The sequence below is a fragment of the Myotis nattereri genome, assembly GCF_964212035.1.
Source record: "Myotis nattereri genome assembly, chromosome: 5".
In the NCBI taxonomy this organism is placed as follows: domain Eukaryota; kingdom Metazoa; phylum Chordata; class Mammalia; order Chiroptera; family Vespertilionidae; genus Myotis; species Myotis nattereri.
In genome coordinates, this window is record NC_138080.1 from 10,515,200 (window position 1) to 10,541,377 (window position 26,178).

Genomic DNA, 26,178 nt, shown 5'->3' on the forward strand with positions numbered 1-26,178 from the left:
CCAAAGAAAACAAAAGGAAGGAAGTAGTTAAGATCAGAATGGAAATAAAAATAGAAATAAAAGAATAGAAAAGGTCAATAAAACTAAGAACTGGTTCTTTAAAAAGATAAATTAGAAAAACCTTTAGCCAAACTCATCATGGACCAAAAAAGATCCCAAATAAGTAAATCATAAATGAAAAAGAAGTTACAACTGACAGCACAGAAATATAAGGAATTATTAAAGAATATTATGAAGGGATCAACCTAAGAAGAGGATATAACAATCATAAGTATCTATGCACCCAACATAGGAGTACTGAAATATTCAAAGCAATTACATGTCAATAAATTCAGCAACCTAGAAGAAATGTTATGGTAAATTTCTATAAGTATCTAACCTTCCAAGACTGAGCCAGACAGAAATACATATATAAACAGACTTATTACTAGCAATGCAACTGAAGTGGTAATCAAAAAATTACCAACAAATAAAAATCCAGAGCCAGTCAGCTTCACAGGTGAATTCTATGCAACATTCAAAGAAGAAATAATACCTACTCTTCTTAAATTATTTCAAAAAATTAAATAGGAAGAAATGCTTCTAAGCTCATTCTCTGAATTCAGCATTTCTAAGATATCAAAATCAAACAATGACATTACAAAAAATAGGAAATTAAAAGCCAATATTCTTAAGGAACATAGATGCAAAAATTCTCAACAGTATATTAGCAAACTGGATTCAACAATATATTAAAAGGATTATGTACCATAACCAAATGGGTTTCATCCCAGAGATTCAAGAATGGTTCAACATCCATAAATCAATCAATGTGATACATCACATTAACAAAATAAAGGATAAAAACCATATAAACATCTGACTAGATGAAGAAAAGCATTTAACAAAATTCAACATCCATTTATGATTAAAAACTCTTTAAAAAGTGGATATAAAAGGAACTTAAACCAAAATGATAAAGGCTACATATGACAAACGCAAAGTTAACATCACATTCAACTGTGAAAAGCCAAAACTTTTTCCTCTAAGATCAGGAACAAGACAAGGATCCCCACTTTCACCATTATTATTCAGCACTAGAGGCCCCGTGCACAAAAATTTGTGCACTCGAGGGGGTCCCTCAGCCCAGCCTGTGCCCTCTCGCAGTCTGGGACTCCTCAGGGGATGTCCACTTGCCAGCGGGGAGCAGGCCTAAGCTGCAGTCGGACATCCTTAGCATTACTGAGGAGGCAGGAGAGACTCCAACCACCACCGCTGTGCTGGCAACTGGCAGCCTGGCTTGTGGCTGAGCAGAGCTCCCCCTGTGGGAGTGCACTAACCACCAGGGGGCAGCTCCTGCATTGAGCATCTGCCCCTGGTGGTCAGTGTGTGTCATAGTGACCAGTCATTCCCAGTCATTCTGCTGTTAGGGTCAATTTGCATATTACCCATTTATTATATGCCTGGTGCAAGGGTGGGGGCTGGCTGGTGTGCCCTGAAGGGTGTCCCAGATCAGGGTGGAGGTCCGCTGGGGTGCCTGGCCAGCCTGGGTGAGAGGCTGAGGGAGGTTTTCAGGCTGGCCACACCCCCTTCAGGGTGGGGGTCCCCGCTGGGGTGCCTGGCCAGCCTGGGTGAGAGGCTGAGGGAGGTTTTCAGGCTGGCCACACCCCCTTCAGGGTGGGCGGGTCCTGCTGGGGTGCCTGGCCAGTCTGGGTGAGGGGCTGATGGCTGCACGCTGCCAAGCCCCCCAGCGGGGTCCCTCACCCCATGAGGGCGTGGCCAGCCTGGGTGAGGGGCTGATGTCTGTTTGCAGGCTGCCCACAGCACCTTCAGGATGGGGTTCCCCTGGGGTGCCTGGCCAGCCTGGGTGAGGCACTGATGGCTGTCTGCAGGCTGGCCACAGCCCCTTCAGGGTGGGGGTCCCCGCTGGGGTGCCTGGCCAGCCTGGGTGAGGGGCTGATGGCTGTTTTCAAGCTGGCCACAGCCCCCAGCCACCCAAGCTCCCAGTGGAGGCTGGCTAGAAGCAAGTATCTGGAATTTATTTATGTTCTATAATTGAAACTTTGTTGCCTTTAGTGAAGGCCACAGCTGGCCAGGGCAGGTGGGAAGCTTGGCTTCCTCCACTGCTGGGACAACCAAGCCTCCTGCTTGCTCCAGCACCATGGCTGCCGGCCGCCATCTTGGTTGGGTTAATTTGCATATAGTCGCTCTGACTGGCTGGTGGGTGTGGCTTGGGGCATAGCGAAGGTACAGTCAATTTGCATGTTTCTCTTTTATTAGATTAGATAGTAATGGAACTCCTAACCACAGCAATAAGATGAGAAAAAGAAATAAAAGGCATCCAAATTGGAAAACAAGAAGTAAAACTCATTTATTTGCAGATGACATGATACATGAAAACCCTAATGAATCTGTCAAAAGACTATTAGAACCACCGAAACCGGTTTGGCTCAGTGGATAGAGCGTCGGCCTGCAGACTGAAGGGTCCCAGGTTCAATTCCGGTTAAGGGCATGTACCTGGGTTGCAGGCACATCCCCAGTAGGAGATGTGCAGGAGGTGGCTGATCGATGTTTCTCTCCCATCAATGTTTCTAACTCTCTATCTCTCTCCCTTCCTCTCTGTAAAAAAATCAATAAAATATATTAAAAAAATTAAAAAGACTATTAGAACTAATAAATGAATTCAGTAAAGTTGCAGGGATTTTTGCATTTCTATATATCAACAACAAATTATCAGAAGGGGAACTTAAGAAAACAATCCCATTTATAATTGCATTAAAATGTATAAAATACCTGGGAATAAATTTAACCAAGAAAGTAAAGTGTCCCAAAATTCACGCAAGAAGTAATTTTGATAGAAAACACAGGTTTATAATTAAAAATTGTAAATTTTGTATTGATTCATAAAGTATACAGTATAGGGTTATGTATGGAATAGCATATCAGGTAAATGGCCTCCACGGCTTTGCTGGCACATATGCACTCTTTTGTTGAAATTTTCCATGACCGTTTTGTATAAATGTGGCTGAATTTCGATAAGGCTCATTTTCATCTTGATGGCTTGGTTAATCAATAAAATTGTCACATTTGGGGTTCAGAAAATCCACGACTGATTGTTGAGAAACAAATGCATCCACAACGTGTCACTGTTTGGTGCAGATTTTGGGCTGGAGGCATCATCGGACCATTCTTCTTCGAAAATGCGGCTGCTCAGGCAATAACAAAAGAGTGCGTATGTGCCAGCAAAGCTGTGGAGGCCATTTACCTGATATGCTATTCCATACATAACCTTATACTGTATACTTTAAGAATCAATAAAAAATTTACAATTTTTAATTATAAATCTGTGTTTTCTATCAAAATTACTTCTTGCGTGAATTTTGAGACACGCTTTAAAAGACATATACTCTGAAAACAATAAGAAATTGAAGAGGATACAAATAAATGGAAGGATATACCTTGCTCATAAATTGGAAAGATTAATATTGTTAAAATATCCTTATTACCTAAAGCAATATATAGATTCAATGCAATCTCTGTTAAAATACCAATGGCATTCTTGCAATTAGTACAACTAATTCTAAAACCTATATGGAACCACAATAAACACTGACTAGTGAAAGAAATCCTGAAGAAGAACAAAGTGGGAGATATCACACTACCTGATATCAAACTACATTACAAAGCTTCAATAATCAAAACAGTATAATATTGCCATAAAAAGAAATAGTACATAGTTCAGTGGAATAGAAAGCCCAGAAATAGATCCTCTCTTGTATGGTCTAAATCTATAACAAAGGAGTCAATAATATACAGTGGGGTAAAGACAGTCTCTTCAATAAGTGGCATTGGGAAAACTGAACAGATATAGAAAAAAAAATGGATAATTTTCTTATACCATATACAAAAAAATAAACTCAAAATAGATTAAAGACTTACATGTAAAACCTGAAACCATAAAAATCCTTGAAGAAAGCACAGGCAGTAAACTCTTTGACATATCTTAGCAATGTCTTTTTTACTATGCTTCCTTGGGCAAGGGCAACAAAAGGAAAAATAAATAAATGGGACTACATCAAACTGAAAAGGTTTTATACAGCAAAAGAAACCATCAACAAAACAAAAAGACAACCAGCTGAATGGGAGAAGATATCTGCCAATGATACATCCAATAAAGGATTAATATCCAAAATATATAAGGAACTCATACAATTTAACACCAAAAAAAACAAACAATCTGATTAAAAAATGGGCAAAGGACCTGAATAGACATTTCTCCAATGAGGACATTCAGATGGCCAACATACATATGAAAAGATGCTCAATATCACTACTCATCAGGGAAATGCAAATTAGAACCACAATGAGATATCACCTCACACCTGCTAAAATGGCTATTATAAAAATGACAAGAAATAAGTGTCTGAGAGGATGTGGAGAAAAGGGAACCCTCATACCCTGTTGATAGAAATGTAAATTAGTGCAGCCACTATGGAAAAGAGTATGGAGGTCCCTTTAAAAATTAAGAATGGTACTATCATATGATCCAGCAATTCCTCTTCTGGGTATTTACCCAAAAAATATGAAAACACTTATTTGTAAGAATACTTGTGCCCCTATGTTCACTGCAGCATTATTCATGATAGCCAAGACATGGGCACAACCTAAGTGTTCACTGACCAATGAGTGGTTAAAGGGGTAGTACATATACACAATGGACGACTACTCAGTCATGAAAATGATGAAATATTGCCATTGCAACAACAGATATGAAATAAGTTAAATGGAAAAGGACAAAGAATGTATGATTTTACTCATATGTGGAATATAAAACAAAAAGTAACAAAACTAACAAAACAAATGCAAAGCTACAGACAATAGAATGGAGGTTATCACAAGGGTAGGGTGACAGGGGGAGGGCAAGAGGGTAAAGGGGGTCAAATATATGGTGACAGGTGGTGAGCATGGAACTGAGTACACAGAGATCAAATTATAATATTGTACACCTGAAAATTATGTAATATTATTAAACAATGTTACTTCAATATATTTAATAGAAAACCATATTTAAAATGGGCAAAACCAAAGCTATAGTTAGGGTAATAGTTACCTTTAGGACAAAATGACAAAAGAAACAGAAGGGCTGAGGTTGGGGGTTCTGGTGTGCTAGCAACATTCTATTTCCTGATATAGGTGCTGATTACACAGATGTATTTATACTGTAAAAATTTGTTTTTTTATACTTATGGTTTGTGTACTTTTCTGTGCTAGTATTACTGCAGAAAAACATTACTTTAAAAAATCTGGGCAATGGATTTCAAAAATAATAATTTGGCTCAATAAAACTAACTGCTAGCTTCCTTTTCTAGCAGCTTTGGATAGCTGTATCTATTAAAACCTGTTCCTGCCCTAACTGGTTTGGCTCAGTGGATAGAGCATCAGCCTGCGGACTGAAAGGTTTCAGGTTCGATTCCGGTCAAGGGCATGTACCTGGGTTGCGGGCACATACCCAGTGGGAGGTGTGTAGGAGGCAGCTGATCGATGTTTCTCTCTCATCGATGTTTCTAACTCTCTATCCCTCTCCCTTCCTCTCTGTAAAAAATCAATAAAAATATATTTAAAAAAACAAAACAAAAAAAAACCTGTTCCTGATTGTGGGAATAAAAACACACCCTCTGTATATATAAAAATATTTAGAAAGATGGGGGCTGGCAGGATGGAGGTGAGGGATAGGAAGTGAGTGGGTGAGGGGATGAATGGAGAGTGTATGGATGTGTGTGGTGTGTGTGAGTGAGTGGGGGACAGTTAAATCCGGCAGGAGCAGTAGAAGCTGACAGACCAGGCTCTCTGGGACACGGAGAGACTACCACCACTGCGGCACTCCCCAGACTCGGGACTCGGGCACAGAACCCACGCCATCTTAAAGGGGAGAGCGGCCTCTTCCAGGAACTCAGCATCACCACCACCCAGACAGGCCTTGGACACTGCCCGAGACCCGGCAGCCACTCCAGCCAAAATCCTGCAGCCACACCGGCAGACTTGTGGACCCTGGGACTTCCACTGCCAAAGGAGCACAGCACTGCCGCAGCAGTAAGTGCAGCTTCCCCCTCCCCAGCGGCAGACCTCCGAGGCACACCACTCCATAGACTTCTTAGGAGTCACTGGGAGCCTCCGCTGGGTGTGATTTTATACAGACACAGGCGCACTGCCACCCAGTAGAAATTCTGAATTCCCTCTGCCTGAATAACTGCCCACACACACCCAGCTGCGCAACTTAAGCACCAGGGCCCTTCAGCGCCAGGGTCCCTCAGAGTGCGTCAGAGCTCAGCACCGGTGAGCTGCCCTGCCACAGTAGCTCACTCCCCCTGAGCCCATCTATCCACAGGGCACTTTGGGGAAGCCGAGGTGAGCCTCTGCTGGGTCCAATCTTGGACTAATAGGGACGCACTCCCCTGGGCAGTAGAAATTCTCAATTCACCCATCCTGGGTACCTGCCCAAAGCGTGCCAGGGCCCTTCAGAGTGCTTCAGTGCACCTGCGCTAGCAAACTCACTGCGGGTACTCCTGTGTGCCGCCACAGGGAACACAAGCATATCCACCACAGGTGTATCAGCAAAATCTGAGTTTCCCCACCCCACAGTTGCAGAACTCTGGACACTACAGTTGCATGCTTTTCCAGCGTGCAGGTCTCCCAAGACCACCCCTCCACAGGCAGCCCTGGGGCCCCACTGCGAGCCCTGCTGGTCGTGCACTTAAACAAACAGGGGTGCACTGCTGGGCTGTAGAAATGCTGAATTCCCTCTTCCGGGATACCTGCCCACAGACACTGCAATCCAGTGGCTTCAGTGCCAGGCCCTTCAGAGTGTGTCAGTACACCCTGCTGGCAAACACACCACAGGTGCCTCTGAGGGCTGCCGCTGGAATCGCGTGTATCCTACCATGGAGGCAGCAGCAAAAGCTGAGTCTGCCCACCCCACAACTACAGAACTCTGGACACCACAGTCATGCTTTGCCAGAACGCAGGCTTACTGAGCCCCACCACCCCAATAGACGGTTCCTGGGTGCCACTGTGAGTCCCTGCGGGGCACACGTGATTTCAACCAAGGGCATAAGACAGCAAAAATTGGAACACCCCCTCCACGGCTGCTGACTTCTAGATACCTCAGTTGCACCTTTCCAGCTCACAGGCCTACATCAAGAGAACCCAAATAGCCCAAGTAGGGAGCTACACTAGACTACCAAACCCAGGAGACCTGAGAGGTCACACCAGTAGCACTATACCCTAAAGAAACTGGGTAGCAAAGCAATTGGAGCTACAATTAAAACATTACAGCAAAACATGGGAAGACATAAAAGCAATCCACAAAGGAAAGAAAAAGAGGAATCACCAGAAAGGGAGTTAAATGAAATTGAGGCTACTAACTTATCAGAGAAAGAATTCAGAGTAATGGTTATAAGGATGCTCAAACGGCTGGATGACCAATACACACAACTCAATGAAAATTATAAGGAGCTGAATGAGAATGTCACCAACATGAAAAGGAACCAAGAGGAAATGAAGAACGACATAGCTGCAATAAAGAACACAATGGAAGGCTTAAACAGCAGACTAGAAGAGGCTGAGGACCGCATGAGCGAATTAGAAGACAAGGTAGGAAAAAACACACAAACACAGGAGCAAACTGGAAAAAAAAAACTTAAAAAGCAAGAGGAGAGCCTAAGAGATCTTTGGGACAATGCAAAACGAAACAACATTTGCTTAATAGGGGTACCAGAAGGAGAGAAGGAGAAGCAAGGAATAGAAAACCGGTTTGAAGAAATTAATGACAGAAAACTTCCCTGATACTGGCAAGAAAAAAACTACACAAGTCCAAGAAGCACATAGAGTGCCAAACAAGATGAACCCCAAAAGACCAACACCAAGACACATCATAATTAAATTGGCAAACACCAACGACAAAGTAAGAATCTTAAAGGCTGCCAGAGAGAGACAGAAAGTTACATACAAGAGATCTCCTATTAGAATATCAGCTGACTTCTCAACAGAAACACACCAGGCAAGAAGGGAATGGAATGAAATATACAAAGTGATGCAAAGCAAGGGAATGAACCCAAGAATACTATAGCCAGCAAGGCTATCATTCAAAATTGAAGGTGGAATCAGGAGCTTCACAGACAAAAAAGGGCTAAGAGAGTTTATTACCACCAAACCAGCAATGCAAGAAATGCTAAAGGGACTGCTGTAAAAAGAAGAAACAGAAAAACAAGAAGAAACACAAACATTAAGAATATAAATGACCACAAACAAGTACTTTTCAATAATAATATTAAATGTAAATGGATTAAATGCTCCAATCAAAAGACACAGGGTAGCTGAATGGATAAGAAAACATGACCAGAAGACTTTGCTAGTTCTACCAAACATTTAATAAAGAAATGACACATTTTCACAGAAAATAGAAGAAATGGGGAAAATTCAAAATTCATTTTATAATGCTAACATTATTCTGATAGCAAAGGAAAGAAAATTACAAACTAATATTACTCATGAATCTTGATGCAAACATTCTTAAAATGTTAGCACATTAAATCTAGCACTATCTAAAAAGGATAATATATCAAGACTAACTTGGATTTATTCCAGGAATGCCAAATTTGATTTGACATTTTAAAACCAATCAATGTAATTCACTATATCAATCACAACATCATCTTAAGGATTCAAAAAAGGATTGGACTTTTAAAAATTCAGTATCTGTTTATGGTAAAACTCCCATTAAACCAGAAATAGTTATAAACTCCCTTAACCTGATAAAGAGCACCTATTAAAACCTCAGGAGTGAAAGACTGAAATTTTCCACCTGAAACAGGGAACAAGCTGCTCTCATAGCTGCTGCTTGGCACTGCACTGGAGTAGCAGGTCCAGAAACCCCAGGACCTTGCATACACTGCTGTGGGAATGCAAAATGGACCTGTCACTTTGATAACAGTTCCACAATCCTATCTAATAAAAGAGAAACATGGTAATTAGCCATACCTCTGCTACCCTTCCCATTGGCTTATCAGGGCGATATGCAAATTAACTGCCAGCCAAGATGGCGGAGAGCAGCCAGGCAGCTTGAAGCGAACATGAGGCTTGCTTGCTTCAGTGACGGAGGACTCCAACGTTCCCCGCCTGCCGCTGCCGGCCTCTGAGCTTGCAGTTTGAAACATTGTTGTAAATATAGAAGCTAAACAAAACCCCAGAAACCTGCTTTCAGCCAGCCAGGATCTCAAAGCTGGAGTTGAAACAGTGTTTTGATTATAGAACCCAAACAAACCAGATACCTGCTTTCAGCAGCGGAGGCCTAAGAGCTGGGGCCAAGCCTCAAAGCGAAAGCTGGCCCAGAATAAAAATTTAAAAAAAGAAAAAAAGGAGTGGTTGGGAGCTTCAGTCACCCGCCAGCCTGAAAACAGCCCGCAGCCCCTCACCCAGACTGGCCAGGCAACCCTGTGGGGTCCCCCACACTGAAGGGTGTGCGACCAGCTGCAAACAGCCATCATCCCCTCATCCAGGCTGTCCAGGCACCCCAGTGGGGACCCCCACCCTGATCCAGGACACCCTTCAGGGCAAACCAGCCGGCCCCCACCCATGCACCAGACCTCTATCCTATATAGTAAAAGGGTAATATGCCTCCCAGCACCGGGATCAGCAGAGCCACGAGGCCTCCCGACACTGGGATCAGCATGACAGTGGGCAGCGCCCAAACCCCCTGATCGCCCTGCGGCTCTGTGTGACAGGGGGCGGGGCCACAACCTCCCTATCCGCCCTGCTCTGTTCGTGATAAGGGAAGGCACCCCAACCCCCTGATGGGCCCTGCTCTGTGCGTGACAGGGGGGAGCTCCCCAACCCCCTGATCGACCCTGCTCTGTGCATGACAGGGTACGGAGCCCCAACCCCCCTGATGGGCCCTGCTCTGTGAGTGACAGGAGGCAGCGCCCCAACCCCCTAATTGGCCCTGCTCTGTGCGTGACGGGGGTGGCGCTGCAACCTCCCCATCGACCCTGCCTTGAGTGTGACAGGGGGCGGTGCCCCAACCCCCCAATGGCCCTACCCTGAGCGTGACTGAGGGTGGCATCGCAACCTCCCAATCCGCCCTGCTCTGAGCCCGACCAAGGGCTGCACCTAGGGATTGGGCCTGCCCTCTGCCACCAGGGAGCAGGCCTAAGCCAGCAGGTCGTTATCTCCCGAGGGGTCCCAGACTGGGAGAGGGCACAGGCCGGGCTGAGGGACCCCCCTTTCCACTCCCCCTCAGTGCACAAATTTTTGTGCACCGGGCCTCTAGTTTATTATAAAGCTACATACACATTTAGTATAAAACCCAGCAACCCTACTTCTAGACATTTATCTCAATCAAAACATATGGCCAGAAAAAGCATAGGAACTAAAAATATGCCCACCCAAAAACTCGTATCAGAATGTTCAGAGAAACTTTAGGCAAATACTGACAACAATCCAAATGTTCATTAATGAATGGACAGACAAAATAGTTGTCCAGCCACACACCACAGGATGCTACTCAGCAAAGCAAGGGACTATGACAGCCATGGGCAAACTACGGCCCGCGGGCCGGATCCGGCCCGTTCGGCTGTTCTATCCGGCCCGCGGAGCCGAAAGAGCGGAGGGTTCTCTTGCTCTCCACTCCGCTCCTTCACCAGCAGCAGTGTTAACATGGCAACGTCGGGAAATACGGCCGCAGCTCCTTCTTCTGAGTGGGCGGATTTATATCCACCCATTCAGTAAAAGGAACAACCTCTCAGTCTTCCAGAGGCTCCTTGTAATGCCCGCGGACGCGTCTCCGACATCACCCTGGGAATGCGTAGACACGTTATGGTGGTTATGTAGGGAGACACGCCCCTGGAGAGCACAGTATCAGAGCCTTTCTGAGGTAAGATTAAGAGCTCTACTCAAACACAATTTTTTCCTGTTCCCACATTCTGTACATCACAATGACTTGTTAATAAAACAACAGACTTTCAGCTGTAAAAATGCGTGCTACAGGGCATTTGTGTTAACATGCACCACTGCACATTTGCATCAACGCAAACATGATGGAAACCTGTGTACCCTGCATTAACCCTAGCTGCGCTGCATTGCAGTACTGCACCACACTGCAACGGCAGCACGGCTAGTGTGAACGAACCCTAATTCAGTGGGTAGAACAAAAAGATTGTATAGAAATGTGATGAACTAAAGATTTTATTACAAAATCGCTTTGCCATCTTCAATATAAGGTATGTTATTGTGCTATGATTCCTCCATTTTTTGAAGTTTCAAATTATAATAATTAGAGTTTACATTCTTCTTGTTAAAATGTTTGAAATGAATAAAACTATTGAAATAAAAAAGAAAAAGACCATACCCTTTTATGTAATGAATGATGTTTACTTTGAATTTATATTAGTTCACACAAACACTCCGTGCATGCTTTTGTTCCGTCCCTCCGGTCCAGTTTAAGAACCCATTGTGGCCCTCGAGTCAAAAAGTTTGCCCACCCCTGGACTATGACATGTGAAACCGTAAGGATAAGTCTCAAAGATATTATATTAAGTAAAAGAAGTCAGACGCAAAAGAGCACATGCCATGTAATTTAATTTGCAGGAGATCCTGGAAACATAAATTTGTCATGGAAACAGATCAGTGGCAGCCAGGAGAGTAACTGCAAAGAGGTAAAGGAATTTTTAGGGGTGACTGGAATGTTATTTTTCTTGATTTGTGATGGTTACACAACTGTATGATTGTCTGATCAAATACTACACTTTAAACTGGTTAATTTTATTGCATGTGTATTATACTTTAATGAAGTTGATTAAAAATATTTTTAAAACTTCAATAGAAGAACTGGAGGATAAAATTCTAAATTCTGTCAAAAAGTAGAACAAAAAAGCATAAAGATGAAAATTTTAATAAAAATAAAATTAGAAGACCAGTCCAGGAGGTATTGGGCATTCCATGAAGATAAGAAAAAACTGAAGGTGGAAATCAAACAATAGAAGAAAATGTCTCCTACTATAATTAAATAACCAAAAGGTAGGCATTTTGTTTTTTCAAGGGACAGTAACATATTGTTTATTGATTTAAACTGGGAACAATTCAATAAATTCTGAGTGCATATTAGGTACAATGCTAATAAAAGTCCATAAAAATGGATTAGCTCAACAAAAGAATAGTGTCCAACAACAGAGTGTGAATTAAAACATTCCTTTGAGAATAAAAATATTTGCACTGTCTTTGAATTCTAAGTTTTCCAATAACATCAAATCTAATGCCAAACTATTTCTAACCAAATACCTAGATATCTGACAGTGGTAAAGAATGAATAGAGATTTTACCCATACCATTACACACACACACACACACACACACACACACACACACACACACACTACAGAAAAACCCATCAGCTAAAATATAAATGTGCTGTTCTTTTTTAAAAAAGTATAAACTGTCAACATGAATCTGGAAGAATTAAGGTATAAGATAATATCGAAAAAGTTCACTTAAATTTTATTGAATGTTTAGAGGCATTTTTAAAAATGTACTGTTAAAACCAGTAGGGGTAAGTAAGTTCAACTTCTGGTCATGGTGGATGACTGGTCACACAAAATGCAAAGGGCAGGCATTTTAGATGGAAAGGCCTCACCAAACACTCAACCACAGGCTCATGGATGCCCAGTGGATAAAAACAGAACCACACCAGGGTATATCACTTGGAAACTTCAGAACACTGGTGTACAGCAGGAACTCCTGCAAGGTTTTGAAGAAGAAGAAAAGTCACAACTGATGAAGATTTAGAACGATTTTGTATTTCACAAGAGCAGACTGTAATCCAGACACAATGGAGCAATGTCTTCAAAGTTCTGAAGGAAAAGATTTCCAGTGCTGAATTCTATGGAGTCAAACTACCCAGAAAGTGTCAGGGCAGAAAATAGACATTTACAGACATGATAGGCTATAAAAAAATAAACTCTTTCTTAGAAAGCTATTGAAAGATGTATGCCACCAAAGAAGGGAGCAAACTAAGCAGGAAGATGACAGGAGATATGCAGCCAGAAGGGGCTTCACAGGAAGGCAAGAGCTAGGCACCAGCCACTCTAGAATGGAGCGGGTCACACGTTCCAGAAAAGGCTTTTCCAGGAAAATGAAGCTGTCACATTGTCTGATGAATCTGAAAGTCTTGAGACAAGATTCAGACAACTGGAGAAGGGCTGAGATTAAATTAAATTAAGTGGAGCTATGGGCCAGTGAATGCTGGGAATAAGATTGTCAAGCAAAAGTTGTCATAATTCACTACATGGATTAGTTTTGTGAATAGTGCTTAAGGATGTAAACACTGATTATTATTCAGATCAAAAGGATCCTACAGCTCTACTGAGAACACAGGGAATGAAAGGCTAGATGACTAGTTGGGGCAGTGAGTTTCATCCTCACTTTTTATAGAAAGAATTCAATAAATAATGTCTAGACCTAGCTGGTTTGGCTCAGTGGATAGGGCATTGGCCTGTGGACTGAAGGGTCCCAGGTTTGATTCTAGTCAAGGGCACATGCCCAGGGTTGTGGACTCGATCCCCAATAGGAGGCGTGCAGGAGGCAGCCAATCAATGATCTCTCTCATCATTGATGTTTCTAGCTCTCTCTCCCTCTCCCTTTCTTTTTGAAATCAATATAAATATATTTTTAAATAAATAAATAATGTCTAAAACTGAAACGTTAAAGAGGTAGTAATACAAACATGTTACTTGGAGACATGAAAACAAATAGATCAAATAATCAACTAAAAGAAGAGAAAGTGGAAGAGGGGCCACTGGTTTTCATAATAAATATTGTAGTTACATTAAACTAAATGTATGTACTCAATCCTGGCCAGGAAACTCAGGTGGTTAGAGCATTGTCCTGATACACCAAGATTGTGGGTGTACAAGAATCAACCAATGAATGCATACATAAGTGGAACAAAAAATCAATGTTTCTCTCTCTCTCTCTCTCTCTCTCTCTCTCTCTCTCTCTAAAAGTAAATAAACTTTAAATGAATGTATTACTTCGAGAAAATTTAAGTCTACAAATAAAAAAGAACAGAATAAACTCCAAAATGTCAAAGGAAAGAAATAATGAAAAGCAAAAATTAATGAACTGGGAACCAAGATGGCAGAATAGGTAAACACTGGTATCACTGCCTCCCACAACCACATCAAAATTACAACTAAAATACAGAACAACCATCATTCAAACTGCCTGAAATCTGGCTGAATGGAAGTCCTACAACCAGAGAAGTAAAGAATAAAGCACATTGAGACTAGTAGGAGGAGTGGAGGCATGGAACAGGCTAGTCCAACACCTATGTGTGGTGTTTTTTTTCAATCGGGAGGGATATCTAGGCTGCAGAGGCCTCCCCTGAAAAACAAGAGGTCCCAGTCTCACACCAGCCCAGGGTTCCAGAGCTGGGAAGAGAAGTCCCCATAACTTCAGGGATTCTGGTTAAGTGACACAGAGACTGCTGGAGACCCAGCAGTTCCTCTTAAAGGGCTGGTGTAGGAACTTACATGGTCCTGCTTCCTCTGAGCTCTAGCACCAGGCAGCAGCTTTGCGGTATCCAGGGACATACTGAGAGGAACAAGATTGTCTGGCATCAGGGCAGGGACTCGAGGGCAGCTTTCTGACAGACAGGGGTGCTCACAAGGGGTCATTGTTCCTGTGCTGGAACCTCCCCCAACCCAGAGGTGACTGGCAGCTATATCTGAGTTTTATCACCATGAACCACATTGTTTGCTCTGCCTTGGTGATTTCCTGAGACTCTGCTCTATTCAATTTGCAGCCTAAACCAAGCTATTTGCAGCAGCTTTTCCATATGAATGCCCTGTCGCAGCTCAGGCATCAGAATTTTCTAATATCTCTCATATAAGCAGCGGCTGGTGTCAGTGTGCCCAATATCTATCAATAAGAGGCCCAAGACCTGGCACTAGCACCAATCTGCCTTGTTTCACAGCTGGGCCTTGCCTGGGGACTTTCAAGCCCAATGCAAATAGCAGCCATCTGCAGATCTCTTTGTAGCTCCTGCTAGGTGACCCCAGGCAGTGGCTAACTTTGCACCTCCCAGGAGGCTCCAAGCCAGTGCACCTTGTGGACAGCTTCAGACCATACCAGATTATAACTATACACATCCACAAGCAACACACTCAAGGGCCAGACTCAGCAACCACCAAAGCCTCACTAAAGCAAGTCCTGGTCCATAGGGGTGTGTCCTGCATAGCAGCTCTTCCACTGTAGTTATAGCTGGTCCTCTCAGCCAATTGGTCTGGAGGTCAATTCCTCCCAGTGACACCAATAGCAATGAAGGCTCAATTATAACAAAACTGTGCACACAGCCCACACATGGGTGCATCTAGAAGGCCCAGCTCAGGTGACTGGGAAGGCTGAGCCACTGGGTCCTACCAGACACCTACTACACAAGGCCACTCTACTAAGTCCGGGAGACATAGCAGTTCTACCTAATACATAGAAACAAACACAGGGAAGCAGCCAAAATGGGGAGACAAAGAAAGAAACATGTCACAAATGAAAGAAATGGAAGCAAGCAAACTACTGGATACAGAGTTCAAAACAATGGTTATAAACTTGCTCAAGGATCTTAATGAGCTTCAAGGGAGTTAATGAGAGTTTCAAGGGACTTAGCGAGACAAGAACCTTAGTGAGAATTTCAAAGACATGAAAAAGGACCAATTAGAAATTAAGTCTACACTAACTGAAATACAGAATAATTTACTGGGATTCAACAGTAGAGTATAGGATTCTGAGAATCAAATCAACAACTTGGAATATGGGGAAGCAAAAAACACCCAATCAGAATAGCAAAAAGAAAAATGAATAAAAAAAATATGAAGATAATGTAAGGAGCCTCTGGGACAACTTCAAGTGCACCAATATTCACATTATGAGGGTACCAGAAAAAGGAGAGAGAGAGCAAGATATTGAAAACCTATCTGAAGAAATCATGACAGAAAACTCCCCCTACCTGGTGAAAGAAATAGACTTACAAGTCCTGGAAGTACAAAGAGTCCCAAACAAGAGGAATCCAAAAAGACCCACACCAAGACACATCATAATTCAAATGCCAAGAGTTAAAGACAAAGAGAGAATCTTAAAAGCAGCAAGAGAAAAGCAGTTAGTTACCTACAAGGGAGCGCCCATATAACTGTCAGCTGATTTCTCAACAGAAACTTTGCAGGCCAGAAGGGAGTGGCAAGAAATATTCAAGATGATGAATAGCAAAGAACCTACAACCAAGATTACTCTACCCAGAAAAGTTATCATTTAGAATTCAAGGTTAATAAAAAGCTTCATGGACAAGAAAAAGCTAAAGGAGTTCATCACCATCAAACCCGTATTACATGAAATGTTGAAGGGTATTCTTTAAGAAGAGGAAGAAAAAGGAGGAAAAAAAAGATAAAAAATATGAACAATAAAATGGCAATGAATACATATCTATCAACAAATCTAAAAAATAGAATCAGAGGCATAGAAACATGGAACAGACTGATGAATCTCAGAGGAAAGGTGGCTGGAAGGAGCAGGAAGAGATTAACCAAAGATCTCATATGCATATATGTATTACCTATGGACACAGACAATAGGGTGGTGAAGGCCTGGGGCGGTGCTGGAACCAAGTGAAGGGGGTACTGGAGGGGGAGGAAGGGGACATCTGTAATGCTTTCTACAATAAAGATTTAAATTAAAAAAACAAATATTAATGAACTAGATCAATATAAAATAGAAAGGATTAGCTAAGTCAAACATTTATTCATTAAAAAGTCTACTGTAACCGAAACCGGTTTGGCTCAGTGGATAGAGCGTCGGCCTGTGGACTGAGGGGTCCTAGGTTCGATTCCGGTCAAGGGCATGTACCTGGGTTGCGGGCACATCTCCAGTGGGAGATGTGCAGGAGGCAGCTGATCGATGTTTCTCTCTCATCGATGTTTCTAACTCTCTATCTCTCTCCCTTCCTCTCTGTAAAAAAATCAATAAAATATATTTTTTAAAAAAAAACCCTACTGTAAAAACAAACCTCAGATAAGACTTATACAGAAAAAAGACAAAAGTAAATATTAGAAATTTATGCTTTCACTCAACAACTACATACTGGGACCTGGTGTCCTGGGGACACAAGATCAAACAAGACCAAATCCTTCCCTCATGGATCCGGGCGCAGAAAGGATTATTTAAACAGGACACACAAAAAGAAATAGATCATAAAGATAAAGACTGATCTATTCTAGTTCATTAATTAAAAATTTCTGTTAATAAAGAGAAAAGATAAGTTATAGACTGAAATACATATTAACTAATAAAGTATTAGATTCCTGAATATATACAAAACTCACAGAAATTAGTAAGAAAAAATAATAGAAAATTGGGCAAAGAACATAAATATGTAAGTTATAGGAAACAAATAATCAACATATAAAAAGACATTCAACTTCACCAGCAAACAAGGAAATGTAATTTATTACCACAATGAGATACCATTTCTCAAGAATGGAACTAGGAGAATTTTTTAAAAGTCTGAAAGTTCCGGAGAGCATCATGCTAAGCGAAATAAGCCAGTCAGAGAAAGATAAATATCACATGATCTCACTCATTTGTGGAATATAATGAACAACATAAACATGAGTAGGCTCAAAGTTTAGGGTGTCCAGGCAATGCACAAATAAGAAGTGCTGGATCTGAGGGCTGTGAAAGGCATCTTGGAAGAAATGAATCACAACCACCAGGTTTTTCAAGTCATTCCCACACCTGACTATAGAGCAGGGGTCCTCAAACTTTTTAAACAGGGGGCCAGTTCATTGTCCCTCAGACCATTGGAGGGCCAGACTATAGTTTAAAAAAAAACTATGAACAAATTCCTATGCACACTGCACATATCTTATTTTGAAGTAAAAAAACAAAATGGGAACAAATACAATGTTTGTATTTGCATGTGGCCCGCAGGCCGTAGTTTGAGGACCCCTGCTAGAGTCCCTTATCGGCATCAAAGTCCTTCTCATGTTCATGTTCCCCGCACACCAGTGCAATAAAGAGCTAGCTAGTGTTAGTGACGAGTAAATGGAAGAATGCATTCATGATACTGGAGTGGTAGGACAGTGAATGAATTTGTATAATCCCCCCCTTGTCTGTAATAACACTGCTTGTTTAATACAGAATGAAATATTAAGATGCCTTAGTTTATTCGTAATAAAACATACAAATTCAGAATGCTATTGAGGTAAAAAATGATTTTGATAACTGTTTTGGAGTTCATACATTTAAATTCCATAACAGATTGTGTCGTAGACATCACAGGTATATAGTTTTTTAACATAAGATATAAATTCCTGCCTACTTCACTGGACTACTGTGAAACATCAGTAAGGTTTTCAAATATATATATACTAGAGGCCCGGTGCACAAAAATTTGTGCACTCGGGGGGGAGGGGGGTCCCTCAGCCCGGCCTGTGCCCTCTTGCAGTCTGGGACCCCTCGGGAGATAACGACCTGCTGGCTTAGGCCTGCTCCCGGGTGGCAGAGGGCAGGCCCAATCCCTAGGTGCAGCCCCTGGTCAGGCTCAGAGCAGGGCCGATTGGGGAGTTGGGGCGCCACCCCGTCATGCACAGAGCAGGGCAGATTGGGAGGTTGTGATGCCACCCTCAGTCACGCTCAGGGTAGGGCCAATTGGGGGGTTGGGGCATGGTCCCCTGTCACACTCAAGGCAGGGTCGATGGGGAGGTTGCGGCGCCACCCCCTGTCACGCACAGAGCAGGGCCATTCAGGGGGTTGGGGCGCTGCCCCCGTCACACACAGAGCAGGGCCCATCAGGGGGTTGGGGCACCGCCCTCTATCACCCACAGAGCAGGGCCGATCAGGGGGTTGGGGCGCTGCCTCCTGTCACGCTGATCCTGGTGCCAGGAGGCATATTACACTTTTACTATATAGGGTAGAGGCCTGGTGCATGGGTGGGGCTGGCTGGTTTGCCCTGAAGGGTGGCCTGGATCAGGGTGGGGGTCCCCACTGGGGTGCCTGGCCAGTCTGGGTGAGGGGCTGAGGGCTGTTTTCAGGCTGGGAGTGACTGAAGTTCCCAACCGCTCCTTTTTTTCTTTTTTTTTTTATTCTGGGCCAGCTTTACCTTGAGGCTTGGCTCCAGCTCTTAGGCCTCCACGGCTGAAAGTAGGTTTCTGGCCTTTGCTTACAATGTTGCGAATCTGCTGGCTGAAGTCCAGCGGTATTTGTTACAATGTTTCTTAAACTGCCCACTCAGAGGCCTGCAGCCGCAGGCAGGGAACGTTGGTTTCCTCCAACGATCCTCCGTCACTGAGGCAAGCAAGCCTCATGTTAGTTTCAAGCTGCCTGGCTGCCGGCCGCCATCTTGGCTGACAGTTAATTTGCATATCTCACTGATTAGCCAATGGGAAGGGTAGCAGTCGTACACCAATTACCATGTTTCTCTTTTATTAGTGTAGATATATATATATATATATATATATATATATACATACACACACACACACACACACACACACATATATAAAGATATAATATGTAAATTAGGCTGGGACACCCGCCCTAATGGGTCACAACCAGACAGGAGGAGGTTGCATGCGCAGGTGAGGCCCTGAGCGGAGACAGAGACAGGGGGGTCGAAGCAGACACGGACAGGGACATGGGGGCCAGCCTGAGCCGCCGCGGCTGAGCACAGGCTGGGAGAGGAGAGGGCGAGCCTGCCTGCAGCTTCCTTGGCCGATCGCAGGCCCAGAGAGGAAAGGGCGGGCCGCCGGCAGCCTCCCTGGCTCATTGCAGGCCCTGAGAGGAAAGGGCGGCCAGCCCACAGCCTTGCTGCCAATGCAGGCCAAGGGAGGACAGGGCAGCCCGCCCGCAGCCTCCCAGGCCGATCGCAGGCCAAAAGAGGAAAGGGCTCCTGGACTGTAAGAGGGGGCAGGGTGGGCTGAGGGAACACACCCCCCCCCCCACCCCCGTACATGAATTTTCATGCACCGGGCCTCTAGTGTGTGTGTGTATGTGCATTTTATAGCCTGCAAGTGTGATAGTAAAAGTGAAATGTTGTAATGTAGTACTGGATAAGGCAATAAGCTCCCTAGAACAGCGGTCACCAACCTTTCAGACCTCACAGACCACTAGTAGTCCATGGACCACTGGTTGGGGACTGCTGCTCCAAAGGTTTCCCACTGCTTTAGCACATTCTGGGGTAGGAGAGGCACCCCTGTTCCTGCTTTTAAGCTACCAGATCCAATGGGCTCCTCAAGACAAGTAACAACCACTAAACTATCATGTTCTCTGTATCCCTAAGCAACAAGTCTATGCCACCCACCCAGATGCCACGCATTTGGATGCTGGATGTGAGTGATACAGCAAAGTATAATTTAATAAGTGCGCTACTGCAGAAGGTGGAAAGTAACTGAATGCTGGCTGAATACATGTACATGTGTCTGGACAAACAGGAAAGCAGTTGAAGAAATGTGCAATGTTTAGTTAGAAGAGTAGCCTCAGGATGAGCATGGTTACTGGCCCATAACTATGAAGAAGCCACCCTACTGTGTGTGACCCAGCGTGGCTCCTCCTCACTGGAGAAGTAGGAACAGAGGCTGCACTGTCAAGTGTTGAATGGGACGATGGAACCTGGTGGGGGAGCTGCCCAGATTACATGTGAGGTGTTTTCCAAACCAGAGATGATTAATCTATACCAGATAGGGAGAGAAGAAAAATCCCAGAGAGGAGGATTTAGGAAAGCACAAATGGCCAAAAGCAAGGAGTGACATATGCATGCAGGGACAAAGGTGACAATAAAGTATTGAGGTGAACAAAAGGGAGAAGATGCTCATTTCTAGGTCCACAAGCCTGTCGCATTTGCTGAGTTTCTCTCCAGGCCTCCCACACACAGGGTCTTACCCAGACAGAAGCCTCGGGAGGCGTCTTCTGGTGTCCATTCTTCCCCTTTTCCAAGCTGGGCAAACAGAGCTGGTTTGGGTCCTAAGAGCCCTGTTTTTAAGGGGGGAAAAATGGACCACATCTGTTCATGCTATAGAAAAAATCATTGCAAGGAAGAGATCTGGTCCTCAGAACTTCCTGGAAAAGGTGATTGATGGGAAGGTCCAAGATAGAGATGAGTTCCCAGAGAACAAAAAGATGGCTCAGGTCTGATACACAACCTATGCCCATGCCCTTCTCTCTGCCAAAAGGAGGGAGGATTCAACCCCCACTCACTCTATGCTCCAAAAGAGTCCTGTGTCTGGGACACCAAGGTAGGCATGTCATAGACTTAAAAATAACATCTTTAATCAGCCCATGCCAGCTCTCTGCTACCAGTTTAAGGTCCCAAGAGATGTCCACGTGTTAAGGTAAGCCTTGAGAGGCTCCCCACTTACCCAGTGAGACCAGGTGGCTGTAGTTCTCCAGCATCACATCCCTGTACAAGGCCCTCTGAGAAGGACTCAGCTGTGCCCACTCATCCTGGGTGAAAAGCACGGCCACATCCTTGAAGGTCACTGATTCCTGTAACAACAAGCCCATCCCTGTTGACTGGCAGCTACCCCTTCACATAGCAAACCAATTAAGACAGGGTGTAAATACAAGATAATTGCATAACACCAACAATGAATTTGAGAAAATGGTCATGGAAGAGAAGGACCACAGTGCACTGGCACCATGGAGACCAGTTGCACAGAAAAAGTGGTGCATCAGATGGGTCCTAAAGGACAACTCAGAAACTAGGAGCTGCTCATCCCTTTCAATGATTTCTACCACAGATTCCTACCCTAGACAGGCTTAAATGTGAAGGAGTTAGAACAATTTTACCAAACTCATTGGAATTTATACACTCAAATGAATGCTATCTCCCTCATAGTGTAGTCCATATCCTTATTCTCTAGAGGTTGGCTCTGCTCAAAGCCTTTTAGTAAATTATTAAAATTGAAAGCATAATCTTTTTTAAAATTTTTATGATTATAATTGCCATACAATATTACATAATAATTAGATATTTATATAACTTATGAAGTGATTCCCCCCATAAGTTTAGTACTTACCTGGCACCATACATAGTTATCACAATCCTAGAGGCCTGGTGAAATTTGTACACGGGGGGGATGGGGGGGGACCTCAGCCCAGCCTGCACTCTCTCCAATCTGGGACCCTTCTGGGACCCCGGCAGTCGGACCATCCCTCTCACAATCTGGGACTGCTGGCTCCCAACTGCTCGCCTGCCTGCCAGCCTGATTGCCCTTAACCACTCTGCCTGCCTGCCTGATCATCCCTTAACCACCCCCCTGCCAGCCTGATCACCCCCTAACCACTCACCTGCCAGCCTGATCTACGCCTAACTGCTCCCCTGCCATCCCGATCGCCCCCAAACTGCCCTCCCCTGACGACCCGATCACCCCCACCTCCTCAAGAAAGTGTTCCCATCTCTCCTCTCAACTCCTGCCTTAGGCACTGCTGTTATCACTTTAGATCCCTTGTCTTACTTGCTAGTAGAAAGAGTGCAGGTTTCTATTTTGGACCAACCTGGATTCCAGTTCCAGTTGTCACTTTTGTGACCTTTAACAAGTCCTTTAGCTTGGATGACACCCACTAGGATGAGCCTGACATGGTGGGGGAGGGAGAATGTAGTGACTGCATCAGTCCTCTGAATAGAGACTGGACTGGGAGAAAAACCTCTGGTCAGGGAAAAGAAACATGCCCACACTCTCCAAACCTCTATATTCAAATCTAAGGCAATTCAGTGTGTGGAAGAGTGCTCCACAACAACCCCCACTCACCTGGACCATGTTTGGCAGGTGCCTGAAAGCCATTTCTTCTCTAATGAGCTGTTTTAGGAACAAGCAGAGTAGGACTCCTCAGGCAGAAACTTCTACACACCTGTTATGAGGAGAGGATTGCATCAGAAGAAAGCACACAGCGGTCCAGGTGAGGCTGTGAACATTTACATCCTGGGAGCCCTCCAATTCTTAGTCCCTATTTGCTCCCAATTCTCCCTCCTTCTGAGAGCATTTCTGCTGGTCCCCACAGTAAAAGGAATCACTCACCATTCTGCTACCCCCGCACACACATTTCCCCTAGCATCCCCCTTCCGTATCATACATACATTGACTTCTCTTTGCAGAAAGCACTCTCCAGCCCCAGCTCTCACGCTTTCCACCCGCTCCCAGGCCTCTGCCCTTAAGTCACTCCGAGAGGTCTCTCTAAAGAAGCCTTTCCGCCGAACCGGTTTGGCTCAGTGGATAGAGCGTCGGCCTGCGGACTAAAGGGTCCCGGGTTCGATTCCGGTCAAGGGCATGTACCTGGGTTGCAGGCACATCCCCAGTAGGAGATGTGCAGGAGGCAGCTGATCAATGTCTCTCTCATCGATGTTTCTAACTCTCTATCTCTCTCCCTTCCTCTCTGTAAAAAATCAATAAAATACATTTAAAAAAAATAAAATAAAATAAAGAAGCCTTTCCTCGCTGGACAGCTGCCTACTTCTGGGAGTGGAGTGAGGAAGTGCAGGAGAGTCGACTTCTTACTCCTTCAAAAGGAAGCAAAGAAGGGTAGATCTCCTCCCCTCCCCCTCACCCCCTTCATTGTCGAGGCTCTCAAGCCAAGCACTTCCCTGATCTCAGGCCTGTCCTCTTCCGGGGCCCAGTTTGGGTCACCTGGCGTGAAAGGTAGATAAGCAGGTATTTGGGTAAAATGGGGGAGGCAGCAAGTGGGAGAGGGTTAGGAATCTTCACACAACCCTTCGCCCTCTGCTCTGCTGCCGTCTCGGAGGGCTCCACATATAGTGTCACAACCCCATCGGGAGCACCATCTACCCCGCTGGGCGTAATCGGGCTTCCGGGGGTCGGCTCTACGATGCACGCCAGAAGCCCTGCCCGCGTCCTCCTGAGGGCACTCGCAGATTCGAGCCCGAAAGCCAAGAACCCATACCTGGTCGTCCCTTTTCTCTTTGGAATCAAACCTTAGCCATACATCCTGGGAAGTTTGCGGCATCACATCGGCGTCCTCCAGAACGGAGCATGACCCGGACCTACTGAGCTTTCATCTCGTTCTTCTCCCCGGGCGCAACCACGCCCGACCACTCCAGCTCTCCCGACGAGGCTGGTTACCCTGGGTTGCCGAGGAGACTCTGCCAGCAGTGAGAGATCTCCATCGCCACTTCGCCGCAGAACAAAGAGTTGGAGTCTGCAGCCTGGGTCTGAACTGCGCTTGCGCATTGCCCTGGGAACCGCAAGGACGAATCTCCCCAAATTCGAAGGCTGAGCCGTTCTGCTCCCCAGGCCACTTCCCATCTGGCAAATCCACCGCGGCGCGCGGAAGAAAATATTGCGTTCCCAAGCAGACAGCCCCCTACTTCCTACCTCCCCTCCGCCCGCTCCTCGTCTCCCCTGTGCCAGGTCCCGAGGCTTTCTACACTGAAACTACATTTCCCAGAGGCTTCGGCGGGGCGTCGCGGTCCAGCTTGCAGATAACTCCCGGCGTGCTCACTGGGAGTTGCGGCTTTGATTCCGCTCTGATCAGATTGGGACTCGGTCTCTGCCTTGAAACACGCCCAAGCTAGAGACCCGCGAGAAGTTGGGATAAGGCAGGTCAGTCTGGTGGGGCGGCGCCAGGTCCGCTGAGGAGTGCGGCTCAGGAACGGTCCCGGAGGACGGAGTAGCCGAAAGGCGCGCGCCAGACCAAACACCGAGACTGTGCATCGGCCGGGACGCAACCGACACTGACAGCGTGGCCGGCTGTCGGGCCTGGAGTGGTTAAGCGAGAAATGGGATGCGGAGGCAGGAGGACGAGGGCGGAAGGATGGCAGATGGGTGAGGAGCTGCCGCGGAGGTTCGGGACCTGGGCGGTGGCGTCGGGCATGGTGCCTGAGAAGCATAGAGCAGGTGGAAGAGTTGGCTCTTGGCGATTTATCAGGATTTTCAGGAAGATGAGAGGGTTTCAATTTTGTAGGTGGTGAAAAATTCAAGTATGTGACCTGAGGTTTGTCAGGGAACTCACCCGTTGGCTACCTCTTAGGGAGCAGTATCAGCTACTTTCATGTGACACTACAGCATTGTTTGGGGTTTTATTGAAGGTTTCTATAGATACCTACTTGGAGCACTTATGTGTGAGGCATTGTCCTAGGGCAGGGGTGGGCAAACTTTTTGACTCGAGGGCCACAATGGGTTTTTGTTTTTTGTTTTTTTTAAATATATTTTATTGATTTTTCACAGAGAGGAAGGGAGAGAGATAGAGAGCCAGAAACATCGATGAGAGAGAAACATCGATCAGCTGCCTCCTGCACATCCTACTGGGGATGTGCCCGCAACCCAGGCACATGCCCTTACCGGAATCGAACCCGGGACCTCTCAGTCCGCAGGCCGACGCTCTATCCACTGAGCCAAACCGGTTTCGGCCACAATGGGTTCTTAAACTGGACCGGAGGGCCGGAACAAAAGCATGGATGGAGTGTTTGTGTGAACTAATATAAATTCAAAGTAAACATCATTACATAAAAGGGTACTGTCTTTTTTTTTTTTTTTTAGTTTTATTCATTTCAAATGGCCCACGGGCCGTAGTTTGCCCACGGCTGTCCTAGGGGCTGAAAACCCTGCACTTATTCAGTTGTAATTCTATTCGGGGAGGAAGTCAATAAACAAAATATCAGATACTGATGACAGTAAAGCTGGGTTAAATTTCAGAGTGTGACAGAGGTTTGGGATTATTTTAAGTAGCGTTTTAGGAAGTTCTCAGAAAATATTGAGCAGACACTGTAATACAGTGGGGGAGGAAATCATGTGACTCTCTCGGGGGAAACCTTCTATGTCGGAGGGAACAGGCATGCTGTCCACAGAAGAGTACCTTGTGAGTCTGAGGCTTAGAAGTCCAGTATGAATGGAGAGAGCCTGGTGAACAAGGGAGAGGGGGAGATGAGTTCAAAGGGTAACTAGAACCCTTGAAGACCATTGCAGGACTTAATCTGTTTGTGATGGGAAACCATTACAGGTGTTTGAGCAAAATAGTGATATGGCTGAGCATACTTGGACAGAATCACTGGTCAGTTGTGTGGAGAACTCGCTATGGTGGGGCTAGAAGGAATACAGGGAAACCAGTTAGTAAGCTATTACAGCAGGCTGGGGCGGAACTGACTCCCAGTTTTATAAA

The 26,178-nt window shown here is 44.9% G+C and overlaps 1 protein-coding gene across 1 annotated transcript in view; it reads right to left on the reverse strand.

Moving 5' to 3' along the window:
• Positions 1–24,234, reverse strand: part of LOC308519329 (zinc finger protein 454-like) — a gene marked incomplete at its 3' end in the record, with an annotated part of 48,023 nt that extends 23,789 nt beyond the window's left edge. Inside the window, exons 1-4 of the mRNA XM_081091304.1 lie at positions 23,965–24,234; positions 22,818–22,917; positions 21,426–21,552; positions 20,950–21,039 (exon numbers count right to left, since the gene is read on the reverse strand). Coding sequence (XP_080947430.1) covers positions 20,950–21,039; positions 21,426–21,552; positions 22,818–22,850 — 250 coding nt within the window. The 5' untranslated portion in view covers positions 22,851–22,917; positions 23,965–24,234. The remainder of the gene's footprint in view (positions 1–20,949; positions 21,040–21,425; positions 21,553–22,817; positions 22,918–23,964) is intronic.
• Positions 24,235–26,178: the final 1,944 nt, after the last annotated feature.